General features: G+C 40.4%; 1 protein-coding gene across 2 annotated transcripts in view; it reads right to left on the reverse strand.

Moving 5' to 3' along the window:
- DDAH1 (dimethylarginine dimethylaminohydrolase 1) overlaps positions 1-23953 on the reverse strand; it is a 157713-nt gene that overhangs the window by 12583 nt on the left and 121177 nt on the right. For both annotated transcript variants that reach the window (XM_086390880.1, XM_086390881.1), the window contains exons 3-4: positions 23698-23771; positions 22780-22899 (exon numbers count right to left, since the gene is read on the reverse strand). In XM_086390880.1, the coding sequence (XP_086247006.1) occupies positions 22780-22899; positions 23698-23771 (194 nt within the window). The remainder of the gene's footprint in view (positions 1-22779; positions 22900-23697; positions 23772-23953) is intronic.

Here is a 23953-nt window from a genome sequence, read left to right on the forward strand (position 1 = left end):
CACAGCTGCTCATTCGAAGGAACCCACATTGCTCCCCAGAGGGGAGCTGTCACAAAACAGAGTGGGAAATGTCTGGCTTCCAGCCCAAGATAATTTGCATGGCTAGTTGCATTAACAACTAGGCATTTCCGGCAGTTCCCAACATTTCTGGGAATTTTCTCATCCACAGGTCTGGAAGGCAATTTCATTCTCTCACTTGTTACTCATGCTTTCTTGGTACTACATCACTTATTTTGAAAAAATTCCCAGGTTATGTTGTTTTACAGAACAATGTAGGCCGCATTGGTCAAATACCGAAGCAAAGTTGTATAGAAGGTGTTTAAAGATGTTTAGGAAACAGAGCACATTCTTGGCTTGCTCATACCGGATCTTCCTATGAAGCATACATATGTATTTGTCTTAACATATCAAAGTGAAACCAACTCAATAAAACAACTCATTATAGATTCTATTGAGATATACAGTATATGATGTCAAGCACACTTTTCATTGCTCCTGGATATCTAAAATAATTCATACATTTATTTACCCACCTATCCGTCAAGAGTTTATTGAGAATTTGACAATATGCCAGGCATCAAGTCCTGGCAGTCCTTTTAAGGCTCAGTCAGATAGCTATGAATGACATTCTAGAATTGATATCATGTTTTCATTTTTTAATAGTGTTTCCATGGATCAGCTCAAAATGAACACAACCCGAGTGAGGCTGCCTTTTAAACAACCTCTCTGAATTGATGGGTTGTATAGATCCTAAGAATGAAGTTACATGGTTCTTTTTAGTTAAATCTGGGCAAACCTTCAATGCCAAATATTTCCTTCCAAGCTAGCTGACATTTCCTCCATAAATTATCTCATGTTTGGAGCTGCTGCTTTTACTCAGATCATATGGGCCACATGAAAATGTGGAGGAAAGATTTCTTCTGTTATTCAAACTACAACCACAAGTCACAAAAACTATTTCTGGAAGGAATCCTTAAACACAATGGTTTCTATGGAAGGCTGGGACCCGCACCCCCTCCCCCACCCCTCCCAACTCTTATAAGACCACTCTGAACTCTGTGGAGGGCTGAGGAGCAGAGTAGGGGCAGAAGGAACAACTAGCAATTCTCTGGGTGAGTTACAGCCCTGATTTAAATTTTTGACTCAAGGGGTTGAGAGGAAAAAAATCAGACCAGAGCATCCCTTCCCAAATGCAAAGTCTGGCATTCTTCCCTCCCTTCTTCCCCCTGCCATGCTTCTCTATGACTAGCTATGTAGCAGATGCAAATCCCCCACAGTCTTATCCTTATGTCTTGAATAAGTACAGTAGACAGCTGCCTACTTGACTACTGAGGTCATGCCCTGGCTTTGCTTCACCAGATACCTACACCCTAAATTCAGCTCCCAAAATCTCATCATCAAAAATTAACTTCCCTGGGTACTGGGAACTGGATGATCTTTCAGTTTCCCTTGGGTCATTCAATAACAAGAAATAATTGAAGTGTTTATTGAGCTATCTTCTAATTATTGATGGTTCATCTATTTTCACTCCTCTCTTCAACAATTCATTTTACAGATAAGAAAGCCAAGGTTCAGACAAATTCAGTAATTTGTCCAAGGTCACACACGAAGACAGAAATCCAGGATTCAGATCCAGGTAAGTCAGCTTCCAAATGCCCACCATTTTGTGGTCACATCAATCTGCCACCTTTGCAAATTGCCCTTGAAAGATTAGACTCAGAGCTCACTAACTGACAGTCTGTGGGCTAATTTTTCCTGTAGATATAGTTTATTTGACATGCACATATTTTTAAAAGTTTGCATTTAAGTGCATTTTGGACAGAGAATGTCTGACCCCTGAAGTTGTCTGAGTTTGCTATTAGACTACAAAGGTTGGTTTCCTCAGAGATAGCTACTCTATTTTTTAAGCAGATAAAGGAAGAGAAAAGCCTTCAGGAATAGAAAAGGACAGTGGGTGAAGAGGCATTATCACCTCTAGAGCAGCAGAGGGGCAAGCTCGAAGATGAGAGATGAGAAATGGCCAAACATGCACACTTTGTAATGATGCCCATGTCCAGCGCTGTTGACTCGGACCCCACCACTGGTGGATTAATGCTTAGTCTACGTATGAGCAAGTGATTCCTGGGTTATCTCATCAGGTACCCATTTACATTTTTTTATGCAATAATTGTGATTGTTTTGCTTTGAGATATTCAAAATCCTCGACCTGGTGTGCTTGGCCATTTATGAAAGAGTTGCTTGGGGTTAGAGGAGAGTCTGTACACACGAAAGAGCATTCTTTTTTGTTTCTTTTCTGGAACAGTGTGAAGAAAATCACCTTTAGGACTTCTAATTGCTCTACAAAACTGTACTCATAGCCTGGGTACAGGCTAAAGAAACAAGTCTTTAGCATATGTTCAGTGCCCTGAGATCTTCAGCTCCAGGTGGTAGTATGCTGGTAAATGCGGGGGAAAATAAATGCCTAATATACCCATAGAAGTTTATTATAAATTTTACTGTATTATAAAGGATGGGTAGCATATAATCTATAAATAATAATAATGAAGACTTCAGTGCTTCTGACTGTAATTTTCATATTGCCAATTGATTCTCACAGAATGCTTCTGTTGATTTTTGCAGTTTGTGCATTTGAGGCCAAACCAATAGCTGCAACTGACAAATCAGCATAACAATTCCAAAATGGCTGCTGGGTGATATTTTGTTGACAATAGTAAGACGGATGAAACAATGTTTGGCAATGATGTAAGTGACTTCATTGCTAAAGTGCATAGTAGCTTTTGAATACTGGAAGGATATTTCCTCATTTTCCCTCAGTGTGATGGTTACACACATAATACACTTTTAAGTTTAATCTGCATAATTAAAATTTTTCCCATCAGAATTTGGGATGGACATGTACACACTACTATATTTAAAATGGGTAACCAACAAGGACCTACTGTATAGCACATGGAACTCTGCTCAGTGTTATGTGCAGCCTGGATGGGAGGGGGCTTTAGGGGAGAAAGGATACATGAATATGTATGGCTGAGTCCCTTCCCTGTTCTCTTGAAACTATCATATTGTTATTTGGCTATACCCCGATACTGGAGAAGGAAACAGAAGCCTGCTCCAGTATTCTTGCTTGGGAATTCCATGGGCAGAGGAGCCTGGAGGGCTATAGGCCATGGGGTCACAAAGAGTTTGACTTGACTTAGTGACTGAGCATATTTACCCCAATATAAAATTAAAAGTTTAAAAAATTTCTCCATCAATATCTTATGTCTAGAAAATCAGTAAAATGATAAATTAAGTCCTGTTTTGTAGCTTTGCTGATTTCTGTGGTGCAAACATTCTCACCATAGCCAATTTCAAGTTACCATTGTGATATTATTGAATATGGCATTGGGAAGGGATGTGCATGGCCACAGTGTTATATAACACTACCATATACATAAAAGATGTAAACAACTGTAAGAGCATGGCTAAGTAAAATGTAATAATATAATTAGGAAGTTATTACCTTTTTTAGAACAAAATTTATTTAATCATAAGTTTATACAATTTGATTTTTTATAACAGATGTGTTTAATAAGCACCTGTCAAAATTCCCCAAAATGTAACAGTTGGCCTGGGTAAGCTGGCTGTAGCAAACCACTGCCCTATACAAGGGGCTTCATGGTTTTCTAAGACTTGGTTCTTGAATTTCAGCATACGTTGGCCTTTCATAGAAAGTTACTTTAAGTCATCCTCCACCTTCTTTGTTAGTACCACGGATAACTTTAGTTTTAAAATTTGGCTCATGTAGCTCTTGTTTTCTCATGGCAGACAATATTTGAGGATTAGCTTTCAATGAGCTTTTGAAATACACTGATGGTATAAGGTATCATGAATACTTAAAAGGAAGGATGGCAAATTGGATTTGCTAAATAGGAGCCTAAACTCAATGAAGCTTTCAAACATACAAGAGAAGATGACTGATCGGAAACGTAAAGTCTATTGTCTACGTGTAAAGAGGAAATGAGAATTCACAGTTTACATTATTAAACTTGGCTCCAATTTAAATTATTGTTCCCCTTTTACACCATCTTTCCCTTTCATTTCCAGTTAGGTTATTTTGCTATATTCCTTCCATCTTTGTAAGCTACTTAAGAAATCAGGTGATGTATGATTACATAATTTCAAACAGTTCTTCTAAAAATAGGCTTTTAAATTATAAATGAAAATACAAGTTATAAAAATACATAACACAAGTTTCTTGTCAAATATGAAAAAAGTTCTATTGGACTTAATGCAACTGTACACATTTGTCAAAGGCCATTGAACTGTACATTTAAAGCTTGTGAATTTGATTGTATGGAAATTATATTTCACAAAAGCTGACTTTAAAAAGTTGAAACCCTCTTTCTCCCCCTCTATTCCATCATTGTCTTTTCTCTTCTCCCTTTCCTTATGGGAAATTACTATTAAGTTTGACGGAGGCCCTTCAGACTATTTTTAACACATGTACATAGTCAAAACAGAACCTGTTTATCTCCCACTGAATTTGTCAGTGAAGGATCCTGAACATCTCAGTTTCTAGGGGTCCCAAAGTCTACTTCTCAAAGGCCGGTAACAAAAACGTCTTCAGATTTCGTACTTGTGAAGGCAATTTCTGTGATTGTCTTACTAATTTTTGCCCGTAAACAGTTCCAATGTCTGTAAATAATGTTACACAAAAATTGAATAAATATTGGGATTGTATGCATGCGTGTGTGCTAGGTCGCTTCAGTAGTGTCCAGTTTTTTGGAACCCCATGGACTGTAGCCACCAGGCTTCTCTGTCCATGGGATTTCCCAGGAAAAAATACCAGAGTGGTTGCCATGCCCTCCTCCAGGAGATCTTCCCCACCCAGGTATTGAACCCTCATCTCTTACGTCTCCTGCTTTGGCAGGCGGGTTCTTTACCACTAGTGCCACCTGGGAAGCCCACCGAGATTGTATATAGCTATTTAATTCCCTGCTTCTGAGGGACTCTCTTGTTGTCATGAACTACTTGATCTTCAGGAGTCATTGCAGTTGCTAAACGCATCAGGAATAAAAGCCCCTCAACTATGATATGCTCAGAAATGGAAATTTCTGTGAAACAAGGTTCACAGATTTCACTCATGTTTTAGGATGGGTTTTTTTAACCTCAGCACTGTCGACATTTTGGGCTGGATAATTGTTTGTTTTGGGGGCTGTCCTGTGTATTACAGGAGGTTGAGCATCCTTGGCCTCTACGCACTATATATCAGTGGCATCCACCCCCTTCACCCCCCCACATAATAACAAAAATATCTCCAGATATTGTTGGATGTTTCCTTGAGAGAAAGGGAGGACAAAGTTGCCTCTGGTTGAAAACCACGGTTTTAAGAAGAAAGCTATCAAATCTATTCATATTTTAAAAGAAAAGCAGATACTTATGGGAGATAGGAGGAAAAATAACCAGAAAAAGAGAAATCAAACTTCCAAAGAAGTATATAGCACTTGCTCTTCTATTCTTCCTCTGAATTAATAGGATCCCTGAAAAGAAATGGATTGGTATTTAAGAAAACAGCTGTTATCCACACATATCTTGTACAAGAAACCCAAATCCCCTGTAAATGACAACCAAACCATGGCGGATGAAGAAAGCAGCCACCCCACCTCACCTACTTATGTGAGCTCTCTGTTTTACATTTCTGAAATGGGGAAGAGAAATTGTGGTTTCCTCCTGAATTTGGCCTTTGCTAGTGCACTGGAGGAGGAAGTGGCAAGCCACTCCAGTGTTCTTGCCTGGAGAATCCCAGGGACGGGGGAGCCTGCTGGGCTGCCGTCTACGGGGTCGCACAGAGTCGGACACGACCGAAGCGACTTAGCAGCAGCAGCAGCAGCAGTGTCAGACCGTGAATGTTGAGAAGGTACTTTGAACACTCGGGAAAGTGATGTCATTTCATCAAGCCCACTTCTCTTTTATGGAGGTTCAGAGAGATAAAAAATTAAGTGACTTACTTAAAATCACACAAAGGTAGTGAACTGAACTGCAAAGCTAGGATTACACCCTAGTTCTCATGACTCAGTCCAGGCCTTTTCTAGTGGTCTTGGTTTGGTGGAGAGAATTTAAGTGGGACAAAGAGGAACAATCAACCTCTTACCAGCCTTCTCCTCCACTCCCAAGTTAAGGAGTCTCTCTTCCCTTTCAAGATCTAAAGTAGGTTGTCCAGTACAACCTAATTGCATTCCATGATTTGTGGAATGTCCTAGGCCAGTGGTTCTCGACTTGGGCCACACATTAGAATCATCTGGGGAACTTTAAAAAAATATATAGGTTTCTGGGCCCCAATCATAGAGATTTTTTTTTGACTTGGTCTAAAGCAGAAAAATGTCACTGTTTCTTTTTAAATGCTGCCTCCAGATGACTATAATATGGAGACAGGATTGAGAACCACTAGTCTATGCCCTCTCTATAACTTTGACCAATTTGGGGAGAGAGGTTGAGAAGGGAAAGGAGGTAGCTGATATTCACATGTTATCCCTGGCCCCACTGGATTAGATCCCTTTAGAAATACAATTATTATACAGGCGCTGTCCCTCTTTTAAACGATGTCAACATAAGCTGGGACCCCAGTCTCTCTTTGACTGCCTGGAGAAAAAGCTCTATTCACCTACAGTGATAGATTGTTCTCAAGTTTGGCAGATTGGAGTACTGCAGTGATAAAGACACTTAGAATATGAAATGCTGGTGTTCTTCAAAGGTGCGACAACTCTGCTTTGTAGTCCAGATGTCTCCTCATTCGCTCTTCTCGGCTCTTTCCCTATCTCCGCATTCCTGTTGTTTCTAACAAAGGACATTTTTGCTTTCTCTTTTGCTGTATTGTCCCCTGCTGATCCCAAGCCTTCAAGGGTCTCACCTTTTACCCCAAAGGCCTTATTGTATTTTCCTAGACACGGGCAGTTCTCTAAGAATGCAGGGTTTAGCTCTTCCAAGGGCCTATGGACACTGCGGTTGCTTCCCACACATCCATTCTCTGCTTTCTTAGTAGTTACCTGGGTTTTCACTTGTATATCCACACCTCCCTGTGAAGCCCACATTATCTGGGGGAAGCCAATTCCACCTCTGACTGCAGGACTGAGACTCTAGGCCAAAGGTTCCTCTCTTGGTTCACAGGACCCCTAAGTGTCCCAGGAATATTTCCGTGGGGCCTTCAGGCCAAGAAAAGAGAGTGAAACACAAATCAAAACAAACAAACAAAAAAATAAGCTCTATCATAAATAAATAAGCTTTTATTTATTAAGTAGTCAGGTCCAAACAATAGTAGAACGGTGGATGATGTCTGACAGGTGTATCTTTCTTTTCGAACATTTTCTATTTCTACCCTTGTACTCCTGTGAATTTGTTTGTGGTGCTCCACTGTGCCTGGATGCAGTCAGGAAACTGTAGCACCGGAGAAATTCACCCCCAGTTCCATTAGAGGTTCAGGGATGAACAGATGACCAGTTTGAACCAATAAGAATGGACAAGATCGAAAGAAACTTCCTTACTTTTCTGAGAGAACTGATGTCCCTCTCCCTGAATGGGGGTGAGGAGGCAAGTAGCCAGGAGCTGCTGGCAACCACCGTGCTCCCCTGAAGAGGAGCCAGCTTTATAGTGAAGCTCATTTGTAGAAGGGAAGACAGAGTCTGGTTCTTTGTCAGCATCAGTGAGCAGACCTATCAAATTTACCTTAAAGTCTACATTACTTCAGAACAACAGGGACCAATAATTCTCCTTTCACAGTTTTAGCCAGTTTGACCTGGGTTTTCTGTTCATGGCTAGTGAAGACAAACAGCTTTTATCATTGAGAACTAAATTTGGCTATGACAGAAAGTACCTGCCCCCTCTAAACAACTTTTAAAAGTTTCTTTCTCTGTCATGTGAAAGAAGTTTTGAGGTTGTAGTGCAGTGTATGGACTTGACAGTCACCACAGGCTGAGCTTCTTCTAGCTTTTGCTCTGTTACGTAGCCCTTATCCTAGTGATATGAAATAGCCTTGTGCTCCAGCCTTCACATATTTTTTTCAAGCTTCTGGGTACGGAGAAGGGCACAACTCCTTTCTTTCAAATCCAGGCTTCCTGGATATCATACCCAGCACCACTGATTTCATATCATTGGACAATGCTTTGTCTCATTGTTATACCTAGGACAAAGAAAGCTGAGGGGGGTGGACTTTGTTCCAAGTGGCAATATGTTCATTTAAAACTCAAGGTTCAATTAATAAGAAGGAAGGGTGGCATAGAAGTTGGAGAAGGCGACTAGCTGACTGTCATCAATTGGTTCAGAGAGCCATACATTTTTGTATCCCTACTGTGTAAATTTTGACCTCTGCCCCTTTAGGCAATCGACATACTGCTTGGATTGAATTGAGTTAAGGTAACCAAGTCATCTCAGGAGAGTGGATGAAGCTTCCAGAGAGGCAAAGACACATCACTGGCTCTCTGTGCAGGGCCTGGCATGGGGTAGGCGCTCAACACATTTGTTAGATGTTGAACAAATGGATGAATAATCTTTCAGCAGTGCATTTTGCCATTTCAGTAACTCTTAAAATCTTCCTAAAATCTCCTGATGCAATTTCCTGCAAGACACACTCACTCAGAGCTCAACCTTCTGGAAGCAAAGAAGAGCTTCTAGCCAGGGCTTGTGCTGCATCCTTCTGTGCAACTGATACTTGTCACTGGAACTCCAGCTTTAATCAGCGTGGGTGCTCTCTCCAGGGGCACCTTTTCAAATTCTTCCTAACAAGCTCAGGGATGGGAGCACACAACACTTCCCACCCAAGTTTCCTTCCTCTTTCCACTATTCCTACTTGAAGAATTTAGTATCCTGTTCATTGTCGAGCCACAGGACTTCAGACCTTCAGACTTTTCTATTCAAGTCTAAGAGCCTTATGTAGCCCAAGAGAATTAGAGCAATAAACACTTATTGCAGATATGTTGTATTTTAATATGTAAACATTATCAACAGAGAAAAAGGAACTAGACGGAATTCATGATATTGTATATTCTGTAAGCATTTCACCTAAAAAGACAGTATTTTAAAGAAATTAGCTTTTCATAGGTATTTGTATTTCAAAAATCTAGTGAAGCTCTGCACATTTTTTTGTTCTTAAAATGGAAACATAAACTTTATGTTTTGAAATTTGCTACAGTGATTTTTTTTAACTTTTAAAAAATTTACTTGATTTATTTTAATTGGAGGCTAATTACTTTACAATATTGTGGTGGCTTTTGCCATACATTGACATGAGTCACTCATGGGTGCATGTGTTCCCCATCCTGAACCCCGCTCCCACTTCCCTCCCCGCTCCAGCCCTCTGAGTTGTCCCAGAGCACCAGCTTTGAGTGCCCTGCTTCATGCATTGAACTTGCACCGGTCATCTATTTCACATATGGTAATACACTTTTCAATGCTATTGTCTCAAATCATTCCACCCTTGTCTTCTCCCACATAGTCCAAAAGTCTGTTCTTTACATCTGTGTCTCTTTTAATGTCTTGCATATAGGGTTGTCAGTACCATTTCTAAGTTCCATATACATGCGTTAATATCTTGTATTGGTGTTTCTCTTTCTGACTTACTTCACGCTGTATAATAGGCTCCAGTTTCATCCACCTCATTAGAACTAACTCAAATACATTCATTTTTATAGCTGAGTAATATTCCACTGCGTATATGTACCACAGCTTTCTTATCCATTCATCTGCTGATGGACATCTAGGTTGCTTCCATGTCCTGGCTATTTTAAACAGTGCTGCAATGAACACTGGGGTACACGTGTCTTTTTCAATTCTGGTTTCCTCAGTGTGTATGCCCAGCAGTGGGATTGCTGGGTCATATAGCAGTTCTATTTCCAGTTAAAGGAATCTCCGCACTGTTCTCCATAGTGGCTGTACTAGTTTCTGCATGTTTTTTTTTTTTTTTTTATCACATGAGTGTTACTTCTCTGAAGTGCTATGCCAGTTGTTTTATTTTATAAGACACTGTTCTGAATGATATTAGGGGGCATTTTCTGTCCAACAACACAGTGATTTACTTTTGGCATGAATCGTCACCCCCTGCCCTCAAATGCTGATATAGGATGTCTGGTGAACTCCAGACAGAGGCATGCTTCTCACAGTGTGGTCTACAGATTACCTGCACCCAAGTCATGCAGGGGTTCCTAGGCTCCATGCCAGGGTTGCTGCTGAATTTCTTATGGTCAACCCAAGAAATGTGATGTGCATGTCATTATTTATTTATTTTAATTGGAGGATAATTGCTTTACAATGTTGTGTTGGTTTCTACTGTACATCAGTGTGAGTCAGCTATAAGTATATATAGATTCCCTCCCTCTTGAACCTCCCCCTCAACCCCACCCCCTAGGTTGTCACAGAGTGCTGAGCTGGGCTCCCTGTGTTATATAGCGTTTTCTACCAGCTATCTACCTTACACATAGTCGTGTATATATGTCCATGCTACTCTCTCAATTCGTCCCACCCTCTCCTTCCTCCGCTGTGTCTACAAGTCTGTTCTCTATGTCTGTGTCTCTATACCTGCCCTACAAATAGGTTCAACAGAACCATTTTTCTGGATTCTATATATATGCATTAGTTTTTCTTTTTGGCCACACCATGCAGGATCTTATTTTCTCAACCAGGGATCAAACCTGGGCCCACAGCAATGAAGGCCCAAGTGGTAATACTAGACTGCCAGGGAATTCCTGTGATACACATTTCAAATGTGCACTCTGTGATTCTTGGGTATGTTAAAGTTGAAAGATCACTAACTTAGGCTTTTCAAATTAAATTAACATGAACATCACACCTAAAATGTATTATTACCACTATTGATATTACAACTACTGGTAGCTAATCCATATTGAACTCATCACTTTCCAGGGTGTAGATGTTTTGTTTTTGAAACTCTGTACCAAAAGTCCCCTCTGGATATGTGGCTACAGCTTTGAATTTGGTCCCACTCCAGGAAAAGATAAAAGGGAATGGCTTTGTTGTAAGCTATCTCCGAAGTTTTATACATCTGTAGGCAGATAGTATTTGAGAAATACCGGGTCCCCCAGTGACCATAAGTGAAAAACAGATTAAAATGGGAGAAATAGTAACTGATTATTAAGGATAGAATACTACTGGAGTGGTTTTGGTATTCAGTAGGTCCTTGTTGGTTATCTGTTTTACATATAGTAGTAGTGTGTATATTTTAATCCCAAGCTCCTAATTTATCCCTCTCCCCCAGAATATTTACTTTTAATTTGCTTCTCTTGTATGTCACTGTTTCTAAGGACGGGCTAAATCCCAGTATTGTATCCATCTGTGTGCGTGTTTTCTCTAGAAGTTGGAGAATGATTTAGGGTTGAAATGTCATTTCTAATTTAGTGCCTAGGTTTTACCATATGCTTTATTAACCTTCAGCCAAGCAATAGGATACTCATCAACACCTAAGGCATTTAATACATGTGATGTTCACGGAGAAACAGTAACCCAAAACCCAACCATTCTCCCTCCAGCTCAACTGACACATTTCCTAATCTGTTCCACATCAAGGGTACTGGTGTTGGCTTGGTGAGAGTGTCACATAGGCCATTCTGTGATGTACGATTTCGGCCCATGAGGCACAAATCATCCTGGGTAAATTTTTTTTTTTTTTTGTGGTCTTTTGCCAACTCAATTCAGCCAAGAAACAATGAGACCCTGCTGGAGACAGAGGGCACACAAATGTTAAAGTGATTTTTTTCCATGTGCTTTTGAGAGTGAGTAGATAAAGATAATAAAAAATAAATGGAAAAGGGTAAAGGACAGAGACTCTAAATTCAGATGAGCCGCTGACTGCTGCCAATGGAAACTGAAATGGGAGCCAGCCCCGTTAGTGTCTTACGAGCTTAGACGTCGGCCATCTACCAGAGCTGCCGTCAGTTGGATGTGTCTTAAGTACAGCTCAGCTCTCAAAATGTGAATCTAGGTCAGAGGAATCCAGCAACACATTCGTCCACCAACTTTCTATAGTTTGTTCCTGTGTTGATGGAAAGAACTGAATTCACCATGCCAGGGAGAGTTTGAACTCTCTTCTGAGAATTCCACCAAAGGCACCCCATTTGGTAGTCTTTTCTGATGTGATTTCGTTGATCATTGTCCCCTAGGGCCTAGTACAGTGCCTGGTACAGAACAGGAGTTCTATAAGTATCTGTCCAAGTGCTGACCTGAGTCTTTTTCCTCCCCTGCTCTTTCAACTCCATCAGTTATGATGTTCTGCTACTTCTGTAAATAGAACTCACCCCCTGCAGGGTCCTCTCTGTTGTCATGGCTGCTTCTCCAGTCCAGACCCTCCTTTCCTTTACTTCTGGACTGTGTGATGCTTCCTAACCAGCTTTATTACTCCTGATCTTCCTGTTAAATCATTCTAGGCATAACATCAGACAGATCTCTCTGAAATACCACCTTTTACACCTTTGCTAAAAAATCGAGTGGCTTCCCACAGCCTGCAGATAAGAAGACTCCAATTCCTTTACTTTTGGACTAGCCCCAACTTATTTCTTAGACCTTAATTCTCTTCCTGTCCCTGCACATCATCTGTTGATTATAAAATATACATTCCCCCCGTTGTCCATCTACAGTGAACACTCATCCCCTGTGCCTGTCCGTCTGTGTTTTGCTGTTTGTTCAGGTCCACTCAGACTTTGGTTCCCTCCTCCTGTGATCACTCTATCCTTGGAACTCCCACTACCTCTACTAGGACCCTGCATCATTTAGTAGGCATTTGCCTTATCTTACACTGACACCGTCCTGTTTCTCCAGTTCAGCTGGAGAGGCCTTGAGGGCATCCTCCTCTATGTTCCCTGTGTATGAGACTCTATCTTTCATATAGTTGCTGCTCAATAAATTGCTGTGTGATGCTCAAGAAGCCTTAACTTTAAACTCAGCTGTAATCTCTTTTTAGGGGCTTCCCAGGGGACTGAAGTGACTTAGCAGCAGCAGGGGGAGCTAGTGGTAAAGAACCCGCCTGCCAATGCAGGAGACGAGAGACATGGGTGTGATCCCTGGGTTGAAAGATACCCTGGAGGAGGGCTTGGCAACCCACTGCAGTATTCTTACCTCCAGAATCCCATGGATAGAGGAGCCTGGTAGGCTATAGCCTATAGGGTTGCACAGAGTTGGACACGACTGAAGAGACTTCACACACATGCAATCTCTTTTCAATTGCCTTTTCTTTCATCTGCTTTTTGAAAAGTCTTTTTTTGCAGAAGAGACAACAATAAAAGGTTTTGGAAACCTTACCTTTTTTTCTATCAGATTTTTATGTATGAATTAGGAAATGATGATGTTTGTTAGATACCCAGTTTAATAAGTTACACACTCAGTTGAAGCCTCCTCAAAGAGAGGTGGAACTAGGATGGAGTCTTCTGCAGTTTTCTATCCTCAAGCCAGCATCAGCACGTTCAGCTAAGCGTAAGTCTTCTATCACTTACTGCCACTGAAAGGACGATGTCACGATGGTCAAGAGTCTATAGTGAACCCACTTTGGAACTATCTATATCACTGAGTGCTTTCTAATTAGACGGTTGCTACTTTTTGCCACGCTTGAGACATAGTCCTTCACCTTGACTGCCTGTCATGAAATTTCCAGCAGGGAGGAATGAAGCTCTCATTCCTTGGAGAGGCTGATTGAACTTTGTTTTTTCAGGATGAGATTGCCTACTGGAGACGGGGTCACACAGGGAGAGCTGGAGGCAGAGCCAGGACAACCTGTGAATTTGGACTCTAAAGTTCTCTGCTTTGCCCTCAAATCCATTTTGGCCCTTTAGACAACTGTGCTTCTTCAGTCCAATCAACATATGATTTTGTTTGTAAAGTAAGTTTTTTTCTCTAATATCAGTAATAATATGAAGTTTAGTCTTTTTTTCTCTTTGGCATAAATCTGTACATCAAGATAAGGTACTGTTGTTAGATTTTCTTTGTGTGTGTGTGTATGTGTGTTTTGGGGGAGGGGTTTGGGAAGCATGAGTCAAATGCAAATTTTCTATTCTTGGAAAATGATAACATTAGTGATTTTTGATAACTCAGAATATTTTAATAAAGAAGTTTAACATGTCAAATGGATTGAATGATGGCATTCAACGTATTACCTAGTTAGGTATTATATTAATATTTTAAGTTGTACAATGTTGAGCTCTTGGCATGAAAAGAGTAAGGAGTTTCTGCCTTTCTTTCTTTTTTTTTTTTTTTAGTTTTTTTTTTTTTTTTTTAGTTTCTGCCTTTCGATCGTTTTTGATTTGGATACTTTCTCTAACTTTTAATGCTACTTGGAGGATGTTCTTTTGTACCTCTATTATAGACACAGTGATTAGCTTCCTCAGGTGCATATTATTCAGGATCATAAGTGATTTTGTAAGTTGTAGAAATTCTTGAAGGCAGTGGCTTTCAACTTAGTCTGTGTACCAGAATCACCTGTGGAACTTCTGAAAATACAGATGCCTGGCAGAGGGCAGACTCGTGGTTGCCAAGATGGAGGGGGGCTGTGTGGGGAAGTTTGAGAGCTGGGGATTAGCATGTGCAAACTATTGTGTATTGAATGGATAAATAATAAGGTACTACTGTATGGCATAGGGAACTATATTCAATATCCTGTGATAAGCCATAATGGAAAAGACTATGAAAAGGAATGTATTTATACATATATATATATTCATACATATATATATATAACTGAATCATTTTGCTGTACAGCACCACTTAGCACAACACTGTAAATCAACTATACCTCAATAATAAATTTTTAAAAATTCAGAGGGCCAGACTGGATCCTAGACCTAGAACATCAGAATTTTCTGAGATAGGGTTAGGACAGTGTGTTTTCAGAAAGTTTTAAACCACACCTTTTATCAGGAACCACCAATTCAAGGTCACTCAGAGGCTTTTTCTTTCATGAGCAGGAGTCTTAGATTGAAACAACCCGTAAAAGGCCATTTGCTCAACCTCCAAACAAGATACTTGAGTTCCCCCAACGACATCCCATAGAGTCTGCTAAGTACTTTTTGATGTCCATTATATAATGGATAGAATGAACAGCCTTTTAAATGTTATTTCTTCCTTTTTTTCCTCTTTGACATTTTCTTAAAAGCTCAAGAGAAAAAAACACATTATTGTTCCCTTTCTCCTACTTGGCCAATTTTGCTTTCTTCCTGCCTTGCTTGGGACTAGTGCTGATATACAGCAAGGTTGTTTTGGTTTCCGAGCTTCAGATTATTTATTGCCCTCTCATGCCAAAGCATTTTATTTGGCCACCCCAGCCTTGTTGGCACACAGCTCTGGGAATACTGTCAGATAAGCCAACTGCTGCCAGGAAAAGGAGCATAAACAGTTGTTACAAACTCAGAGTCTATTTGGTTTTGTGTTTTAATTTCTTAATTCAGGCACGGTTGATTATTTTTTAAAAGATCATTGTCTTGTGAATCTGGTGAATACAATTGGAACAGAAAACCCAAAAATGAGACTAAATTAAACCTACGATGGATTGTCAATTTGTCCTTCACAGTAGAGACACAAAGTGGGAAATCTTGTGGCTACAGACTGTAATTCCCTGTGACAGCAACTGAAAATGCAAAGTCTTTATTTTTCCATTTCAATCATGCTGTTGATACTGGTTAGCTCTCCTTCTGTCTTTTGGTTTTTGCTATTGCTGTTCCAGTTGTCATTAAAGGAAATTCCAGGTGATTAAAAAAACATACAAAATCCAAAAACATTAAGGACTTTTTCCATTTTCATTTTTTAAATGACCACCTATAAAATAATATGGACATTTTTGGACATAAAATCAATGCTGAAGCTGAGTCAAAACGAGAGGAAATACACAGTGACCTCTATTAAATAGTTAGTCATGCAAAAGAAAAACACACTGTATTCTATGCAATTTAAATTAGCTCGGAGCAAGCAGGCCGTGTCCTCATTCAAGGAATCTTACAAATGTAATTTGTTATTTCAGGAAACATAAAAAACTTAGAGACATTTCCATCCAGATGCATTATGATCTTTTTAATTTAAAATTACAAGTCTACTGGAATTCCATGTACTATAGTTCAGCTCCATTTATATGACAAAGGCACAAAAAATGGAGTGGTGATCTCATCATTTTTTTCTTACTACATCCTTTTAGTGTTTCTATTAAAAATCTTAAACAGTAATTCATTGTGATATAAAAGAATAAAATTAGTAATAAAAGAAAGGTCACTAAACAAAACTGCAGATGCTGAAAGGAGAAAAATACCTGGTCTCCTGTGTGGGGTTAAGTTAGGAAGGTGGGGATATGCCTCTTGCCTCCTGGCCAGCTTATGGCACACCCCTCAACATGTCAGTACCACAAGTCCCTGGAGCTCTGAACTTGGGGAGGGCAGCAGCTTCCTCCTCTGATTGTTTTAGCTAAGTGTCGCTCTTCCCCACCTCCTTTCCCTCTCTTCTTCACTCCCTTTCTTTGTGCTTCCTTCCTTCCTGTCTCTTACTCCCAGTTGGCTGGAAGACTAAATGCTACCAAGAAGATTGGGTTAAAAATTATTACTGAGAGCCCCTCCCGATGGTGAGAATTACGATCTGTCTGCCTGTGACAGAGAGCATGTAATTAATCCAGGTTCCTGGAAAGCAAGTCGATTTTGGCACGGATATAGAAAAAGAATGGGTGAGATGTAGTGCAAATCTACTCTTTATTATGTTTTTCCTTCCCCAGCTTTACTGACATATAAAGGACTATATATATATATTTAAGGTTTACAAAGCTGGCAGGCGAGGAGAAATGGGGAGATATTGGTCAAGGGGTATATAAAGTTTGCCTTTTTCCTTATTAAAAGATATCAGATGGAAGATAAAGCAAGGATTTGAGAAAGACTTAGCTACTGAAGAATTATTTCTATAAGTTAATCACAGCCCACTTCCGATAATATATGTATTTTTAATCTTTAAAAATTAAAATATAACATACAAGATGGCCCTGCACACCATGACTCCCTCCCTCTTGAATTAACTGCTAATAGCATAGAGTGGTTTGATCTCTGGGCTTCCCTGGTGGCTCAGAAGGTAAAGAATCTGCCTGCAATGCAGGAGACCCAGGTTTGATTCCCTGGGTTGGAAAGATCCCCTGGAGAAGGGAATGGCTACCCACTCCAGTTTTATCTCTTGTTTAACTTTAAATGAATGAGATAAGAGAATATGTGTTATCTGGAGGTTGGCTTCTGTTGCTCAAATTACATTTGTGACTCGGAGCTCCAGCTGTGCAGCAACTGGAGTTCTCATTGTCTTTGGGAAGACAAACATTCCTCGTGGAAGAGTACTAGTGGATCTACTGCCTGAAAATAAATTAATTACTCTTATATTATTTTCTTTTATAGCTAGAAGAGCGGGATGAAGGTAGTGATTGCCCAGGGGCACGAAGGGAATGATGAAAAGTGTAGGAGAAAAAGTATAGCAAGGGCAGGTTGCTCTAAAGACTAATTTTGCTTAGATAATAGTATTTCTAGGGTAAGACCTGGTATCTAATATCTTTAGTAATTTCAAATCAACCTAATTGCCAGTACTTTGGCCACATCAATGGTAAAATATGGTAATGATAGGTCCTCCTTTTTTTCTTTCCTATATTAGATAAACTGTATTAAAAGTATATTAAATATATCCTGCATGAAATACATTCTGGGCTTTTTAGCAAAGAGTTGCTAAAGTCATCTTAGATGGATTATTTCATTTAAATAGACAATGCATACACTATTAAATCTCCTACAGCCTAGACAGGTATGATGACTATCTCCATAAGAACCCACTTCATTAACCAAGAATAGACTGCAACCCATTACAAAGTGTTTCAAATGCAGTAAGACTACCGGGAAGCCCTTGGGCTCTCAGCTTTGCATGAATATGCAAGAAGTAGTTTTAAAGACTCTGAAGGAAGCAAGTACTCAAAGAGCATGACAGATGTGGGAAGCAATCGGGTTTTCAGTGTGTAGCACAGAAAGGCACAGTTCATTCCTGTTTAAATGCTACACCCTTCAAAGTGATGCCCAAGTGGCCAGGGGCTTCTCTATGGAGACAAGACTGAGACATCAAGATTTACAAAGGAAAAACAGATATCAGGGACCAAACTCACATCTTCCCTGATACAGATCAGATACTGATAACCAGCAATAAATGGGAAGAGAGGAATAGTTGGAGAGAGGGGAGGAGAAAGAGGGAGCTTAGCTAGAACCAATCCATGGCAAAATAATTAGAAAAGGCTTTCCAATAGAAAAAGAACAGCTACGGAGTGGGCTGGGCAACTGGGGCCAGCAGAAGCTGGGTCTAGGAAATCTGATTCTGAAACCATGAGATCCTAGTCAAAATGTCTTATTTCATCTCTTCTCAGTATTTTCACTTGTGAAGTGGAAAAAACCCCCCACAATTTCATTACTTGTAAATGACATATAAGCTGTGGAAAATTCTGAAAGAGATGGGAATACCAGACCACCTGACCTGCCTCTTAAGAAACCTCTATGAAGGTCAGGAAGCAACAGTTAGAACTGGACATGGAACAACAGACTGGTTCCAAATAGGAAAAGGAGTACATCAAGGCTGTATATTGTCACTCTGCTTATTTAACTTATATGCAGAGTACATCATGAGAAACGCTGGACTGGAAGAAGCACAAGCTGGAATCAAGATTGCTGGGAGAAATATCAATAACCTCAGATATGCAGATGACACCACCCTTATGTCAGAAAGTGAAGAGGAACTAAAAAGCCTCTTGATGAAAGTGAAAGAGGAGAGTGAAAAGTTGGCTTAAAGCTCAACATTCAGAAAACTAAGATCATGGCATCTGGTCCCATCATTTCATGGCAAGTAGATGGGGAAACAGTGGAAACAATGTCAGACTTTATTTTTGGGGGCTCCCAAATCACTGTAGATGATGATTGCAGCCATGAAATTAAAAGACGCTTACTCCTTGGAAGGAAGGTTATGACCAACCTACATAGCATATTCAAAAGCAGAGACATTACTTTGCCAACAAAGGTCCGTCTAGTCAAAGCTTATGGTTTTTCCAGTAGTCATGTATGGATGTGAGAGTTGGACTGTGAAGAAAGCTGAGTGCTGAAGAATTGATGCTTTTGAACTGTGGTGTTGGGGAAGACTCTTGAGAGTGCCTTGGACTGTAAGGAGATCCAACCAGTCCATCCTAAAGGAGATCAGTCCTGGGTGTTCTTTGGAAGGACTGATGCTAAAGCTGAAACTCCAGTACTTTGGCCATCTCACGTGAACAGTTGACTCTTTGGAAAAGACTCTGATGCTGGGAGGGATTGGGGGCAGGAAAAGGGGATGACAGAGGATGAGATGGCTGGATGGCCTCACCGACTTGATGGATGTGAGTTTGAGTGAACTCCGGGAGTTGGTGATGGACAGGGAGGCCTGGCGTGCTGCAATTCATGGGGTCGCAAAGAGTTGGACATGACTGAGCGACTGAACTGAACTGAAATGACGTATTTGTCTCCATCCATTTGTCTTCCTGCCTGTCTATATCAGTATTTATATGTCCAAATTAGCAGTAGGACTTACCCACCATCAATTTTATTCATTGATTTAATGCAGGTGCCTAAACTGTTCTCAAATAACCAGTTCAACTCACTAAATCCGAATTTCACCAACCCACTTATTTCTGACCCTCATGGAGATGTCATTAGTTTTCAGTTTACTTTGTACTCCTACCTTGGCTACCAGGGAAGAGGACATTTTTGATGCTAGGAACATGGCAGGGGGGCATTGGCCAACTCCACAGGCCCATGGTTTATGAAGCACATTTTCTGATGGAAAATTCAGTCTCCAAAGAATGTCTTTCTAGTCAGAATTATTTGTAGTTTCTGACACAGAGGTTTTCAAGTATAGAGTGAACATCATTATTAACACTGACTCAAATGAACTCTAAAGGAAGGAGGACTATAAAACCCTCACAGGATGCTCTTAAAAAATGTGGTCTTAGAGGACTTGACAATGGAAAAGAAATGATTAATGGAGAAATGTGAGTGAGTGGCCAAGGCATAGAATGGAACTTGAGGCTTGGCTTTCTTTTTCCAGGTCATCAGTTGCCATTTTTTGACCACAGGGCCTTCCCTCTCCATTTAATTTTTTGCAAAAGGAGGGATGGTCCAACAGCTTTGCAGCAATACAGCCTCTTCTGCTTGGAGCCTATGGATAACCAGCCTTCTACTTCATGGAGATAAACTCATTCTTTTGCTCACTTTTATGTCCCTACCTCTTCAGACATCATCTGCCCCACCCAGCTGTGTCCCCTGGAACCCACAAGAAAACTTTATTAGTTGGGCTAGTTTGGTTACATTTCATGAATATACTGTGCTTAGTCTTTGCTTATTTCCTGTCCCCACCTGGAACCCTCTCTCACTGAATCCCACTCTGACAAACCCTTCAAGACCCACATCAAGCCACATTTTCTTCATAAAGTTTTCTCTGAATATCTAGGCCTCAAGGAGTTTCTTTTTATCTTCTGAATAACAATTAGGGCTATTTCATATAACTGAGTGCTAGTTAACCATATTGTTTTATCTCTTAGTTTATCACATGTTAGTTTTCTCTGGACTAAGTTAGGGACCAATTTGCGTTAGAGACCTACTGAGTTAGAGACCAATTTATTTGAGTTAGGGACCTAGTTTACCCAGAATGGCAGATGAAACTACTTTTTCTAGTTTGTCTACCCAGAGGAGGTTCTTTCTGCTAATTTACACAAAGGCATAGCATGGACAACTTCAGCCTTCTCCTTCCCTTGTAATCAATTTCAGACACGTGCAGGCCAACCCAGCTGCCATGGGAAGACATCATAGTTAGTCCCTGAGGAGAGACATAATCTTCCTAGATCTTCTGAATGACATCATTCATCAAATATTTCCTTTCAAGGCATCATTTCTTTTTTTATATGCAGAAAGTTGACACAGGCTTCCAGATGAAACAGAACAAAAGACATTCTCTAAAGGAAACATAGAAAAAGCCACTAAATTCAAAATCCAAAGTAGATTATTCAACAACAATTGTTAAAGGTCCTAGAAATATAATCAGAGATACAGTCTGGGAAAGGGAAGAAAGAAAGGCCAAGTGCACTGACTGAAAGAAGTTGCAGATAATGCAAAACAGAAAGTCAGCAATTGGGAGGCAGAAGTTGCTTCCCAGACAAACTAAACCAAGCCCAGCCCTGACGTAGAAGAGTCAAGACCAGATAGGGCAAACAAATAAACTGTGTACCTTGGAGCTCACAGATTTCCTCTCTTTGCCTAAGAGAAATTTCTGTCTTCGTTCTTTTCTTTACTTTTATTTTTTGGCCGAGCTGTGCTGCATGAAGTATCTTAGTTTTCTGCATGTGTGAGTGCTAAATTTCTTCAACCATGTTCTTTGCAACCCCATGGAATGTAGTCCGCCAGGCTCCTCTGTCCATGGGATTATCCCAGCAAGAATACTTGAATGGGTTGCTATTTCCATCTCAGGGGATCTTCCTGACCCAGGGATTGAACCCACATCTCCTGTGGCTCCTGCATTGGGAGGCAGATTCTTTTACCACTGAGTCACCTGGGAACCCCATCTTAGTTCCCTGAACAGGAATCAAACTTGTGCCTTCTGCATTGGGAACATAGAGTCTTAACCACTAGACTGTTAGGGAAATCCCTGTCTTGGTCCTTTAATAAGTCACATGTCATGCAGGACCACTTGAGAGGAAGGGACAAAAAGTAGTCCCAGCCCACCTTTTAGTATTAGCTTTGTGATCTGGGGGGAGCAACTCGATCTAGTTCTTAACTGCAAAATGGAGATAGTCACTTCCCTCATTCATTTATTCATTGTGTGCCAAATATTTATTTAGGGACCACCTTGGGGCAAGCATAAAGGGGCAAAATGGTGACTGAAATGGACAAGGTCTTTGCCTTTATGAAGTGTCCAGATCATCTCCCAGGGTTATTAGCTACAGAGAAGGAAGGTGCCTTTGAACTGTAAAGCACTATAACGATAGAAAATCTTCACTACCAATGACGTCTACTCTCCATCCAGCTGTGTGACCCAAAGCAAGTAGTAATTTTTCTGGACTTTCCGATTCCTATCTATGAAATGAGAAAAATGACTTTCCTAAAATTTAAGTATTCCATTGCAAATGGAGAAGTTAAAATTTTTAGGTACTTCTGAATCATGGCTTTCTAAAAGATTATTATGAAATAGTTCAGAAGTACAAAAGGGTAAGAATAACGTAACGACTCTGTGTACCAATTACCTGAGTTAAGAGATAAAACATTATAAAGAGCTCTGCTGGTAGAATGCTCTCCTTTTCCTCAGAAGAAATAACTGTGATGAGTTCTTTCTTTCTAGGAAACCTGGTGTGTGAGGAGGAATGACTCATTAGTGAAGAATTCTTCTGATAGGTGTATTTTCCAGGAAGAGTACTTACTAAGTACTTACTTGGAAAAGGAAATGGCAACCTACTCTAGTATTTTTGCCTGCAAATCCCCATGGACAGAGGAGCCTGGTGGGCTACAGCCTACGGGGTTGCAAAGAGTCAGATATGACTTAGCAACTGAACAACAAGTACTTACTTACTCAGAGTAACAGTACGTACTAAGTGCTCCTGGTTCCTAATAAATGTGAGGTCATGACAGTGTAAATCAGAGAAAGCTCAAGTTCTCTCCCTGCTACCCTTGGTTGCTCTCTGTCCAATAGACAGTATTAGAAAAACCATGCGGCAGGCAGTGCCTATTGCATTTCGAAAGAGCAAAGTTTTACATTTACCTTGAGGGCCTTCTGTGCAGATTCACTGGATCCAATAGCGATTAGGTTAGGCCCAGCCATGCTGCAGAAACTCTTCAAGTGCAAAGCATCCACCACAGGGACCGTGGAGACCGCATAGTCCTATGCATATGAGAGAAAGTAGTTTGTCATAGCAGAATAACTCTAAAACCCATTCAAACCTGCTCAAAACATTCTTGCTCCCCAGGAGGCTGCTGGGGTCCCTGAACATCTGGAAGGAAAACTGGGCCTCATAGGTTTGGGTATTGCCAATTAAACGAAGACTGCTTCTAAAAAGGAAGTGCAGAGCCTCCTACCTGACTTGTGACTGCCTTAACAGCTTCGCTGGCTGACCTGCAGAGGGGGCTACTCTAGATGGATGTGTCTGAATATCCCGTGCAGACAAGAGCCTCACATCGTCCTGGGGAACAGCTTCTTGGGGATTCATCTCTTCCTTAGCAGTCTGGTGAGCCAATCTGCTCAAAATCAGTAGAGTAAAGGGACCTTGGGAGGATGTATGTGCAAGGCCCAGCACACAGTAGGCAGCCAAGTGTGGGTGATCTTTAATTCCGATCTGAAAAATTCCACATTTCATTTTAGAGACAACTGGGACTCCAGATACATTTTTTTAAGTCATCAATTGTGCCAGGAATATCTGCCAAGTGGTCGTATGATTGATTATACACTGGGAAAAAGCAGAATGTCCATGATAACTTTATCTGTTGCTGCTGTGGGAGTCCCATGAAGTCTATTTATTAACTCCTAGCTTCTAAAACTTCTAGCAAACATACAAACATTAGGAGTTATTTTGCAAAGCCCATGACATAAAAATATCATTATTCATGACATATTGATTCAATGGGTTTATGACTATTTATTAGGTAGTTACTCTGTGCCAGGCATAAATTATCCTTTACCTACCTTAAAAGTATCAGCCAAGATTTCCGCACCTCGTTGATTTGTCCTTTTGGAAAGGCCCACAAAAAATTCTCTGCCTATAATAAATGTCATGGAACACAGTGAGTGGGTAGCATCAGTGATGGCATGCTATTTTTCTATCTATAAATAAAGACTTCAAAGCCTCACACAGTTCTTTCCTACCGTAGAGGTCAGCTCCACTTGTACCCTGACTCCTACTTTCTTTACATAAATGATTTCAGATTATTGCCATTAGAAA

This window comes from Bos grunniens, chromosome 3 (genome assembly GCF_055505025.1).
Source record: "Bos grunniens cultivar Pamir isolate PY7600 chromosome 3, Bosgru_T2T1.0, whole genome shotgun sequence".
In the NCBI taxonomy this organism is placed as follows: domain Eukaryota; kingdom Metazoa; phylum Chordata; class Mammalia; order Artiodactyla; family Bovidae; genus Bos; species Bos grunniens.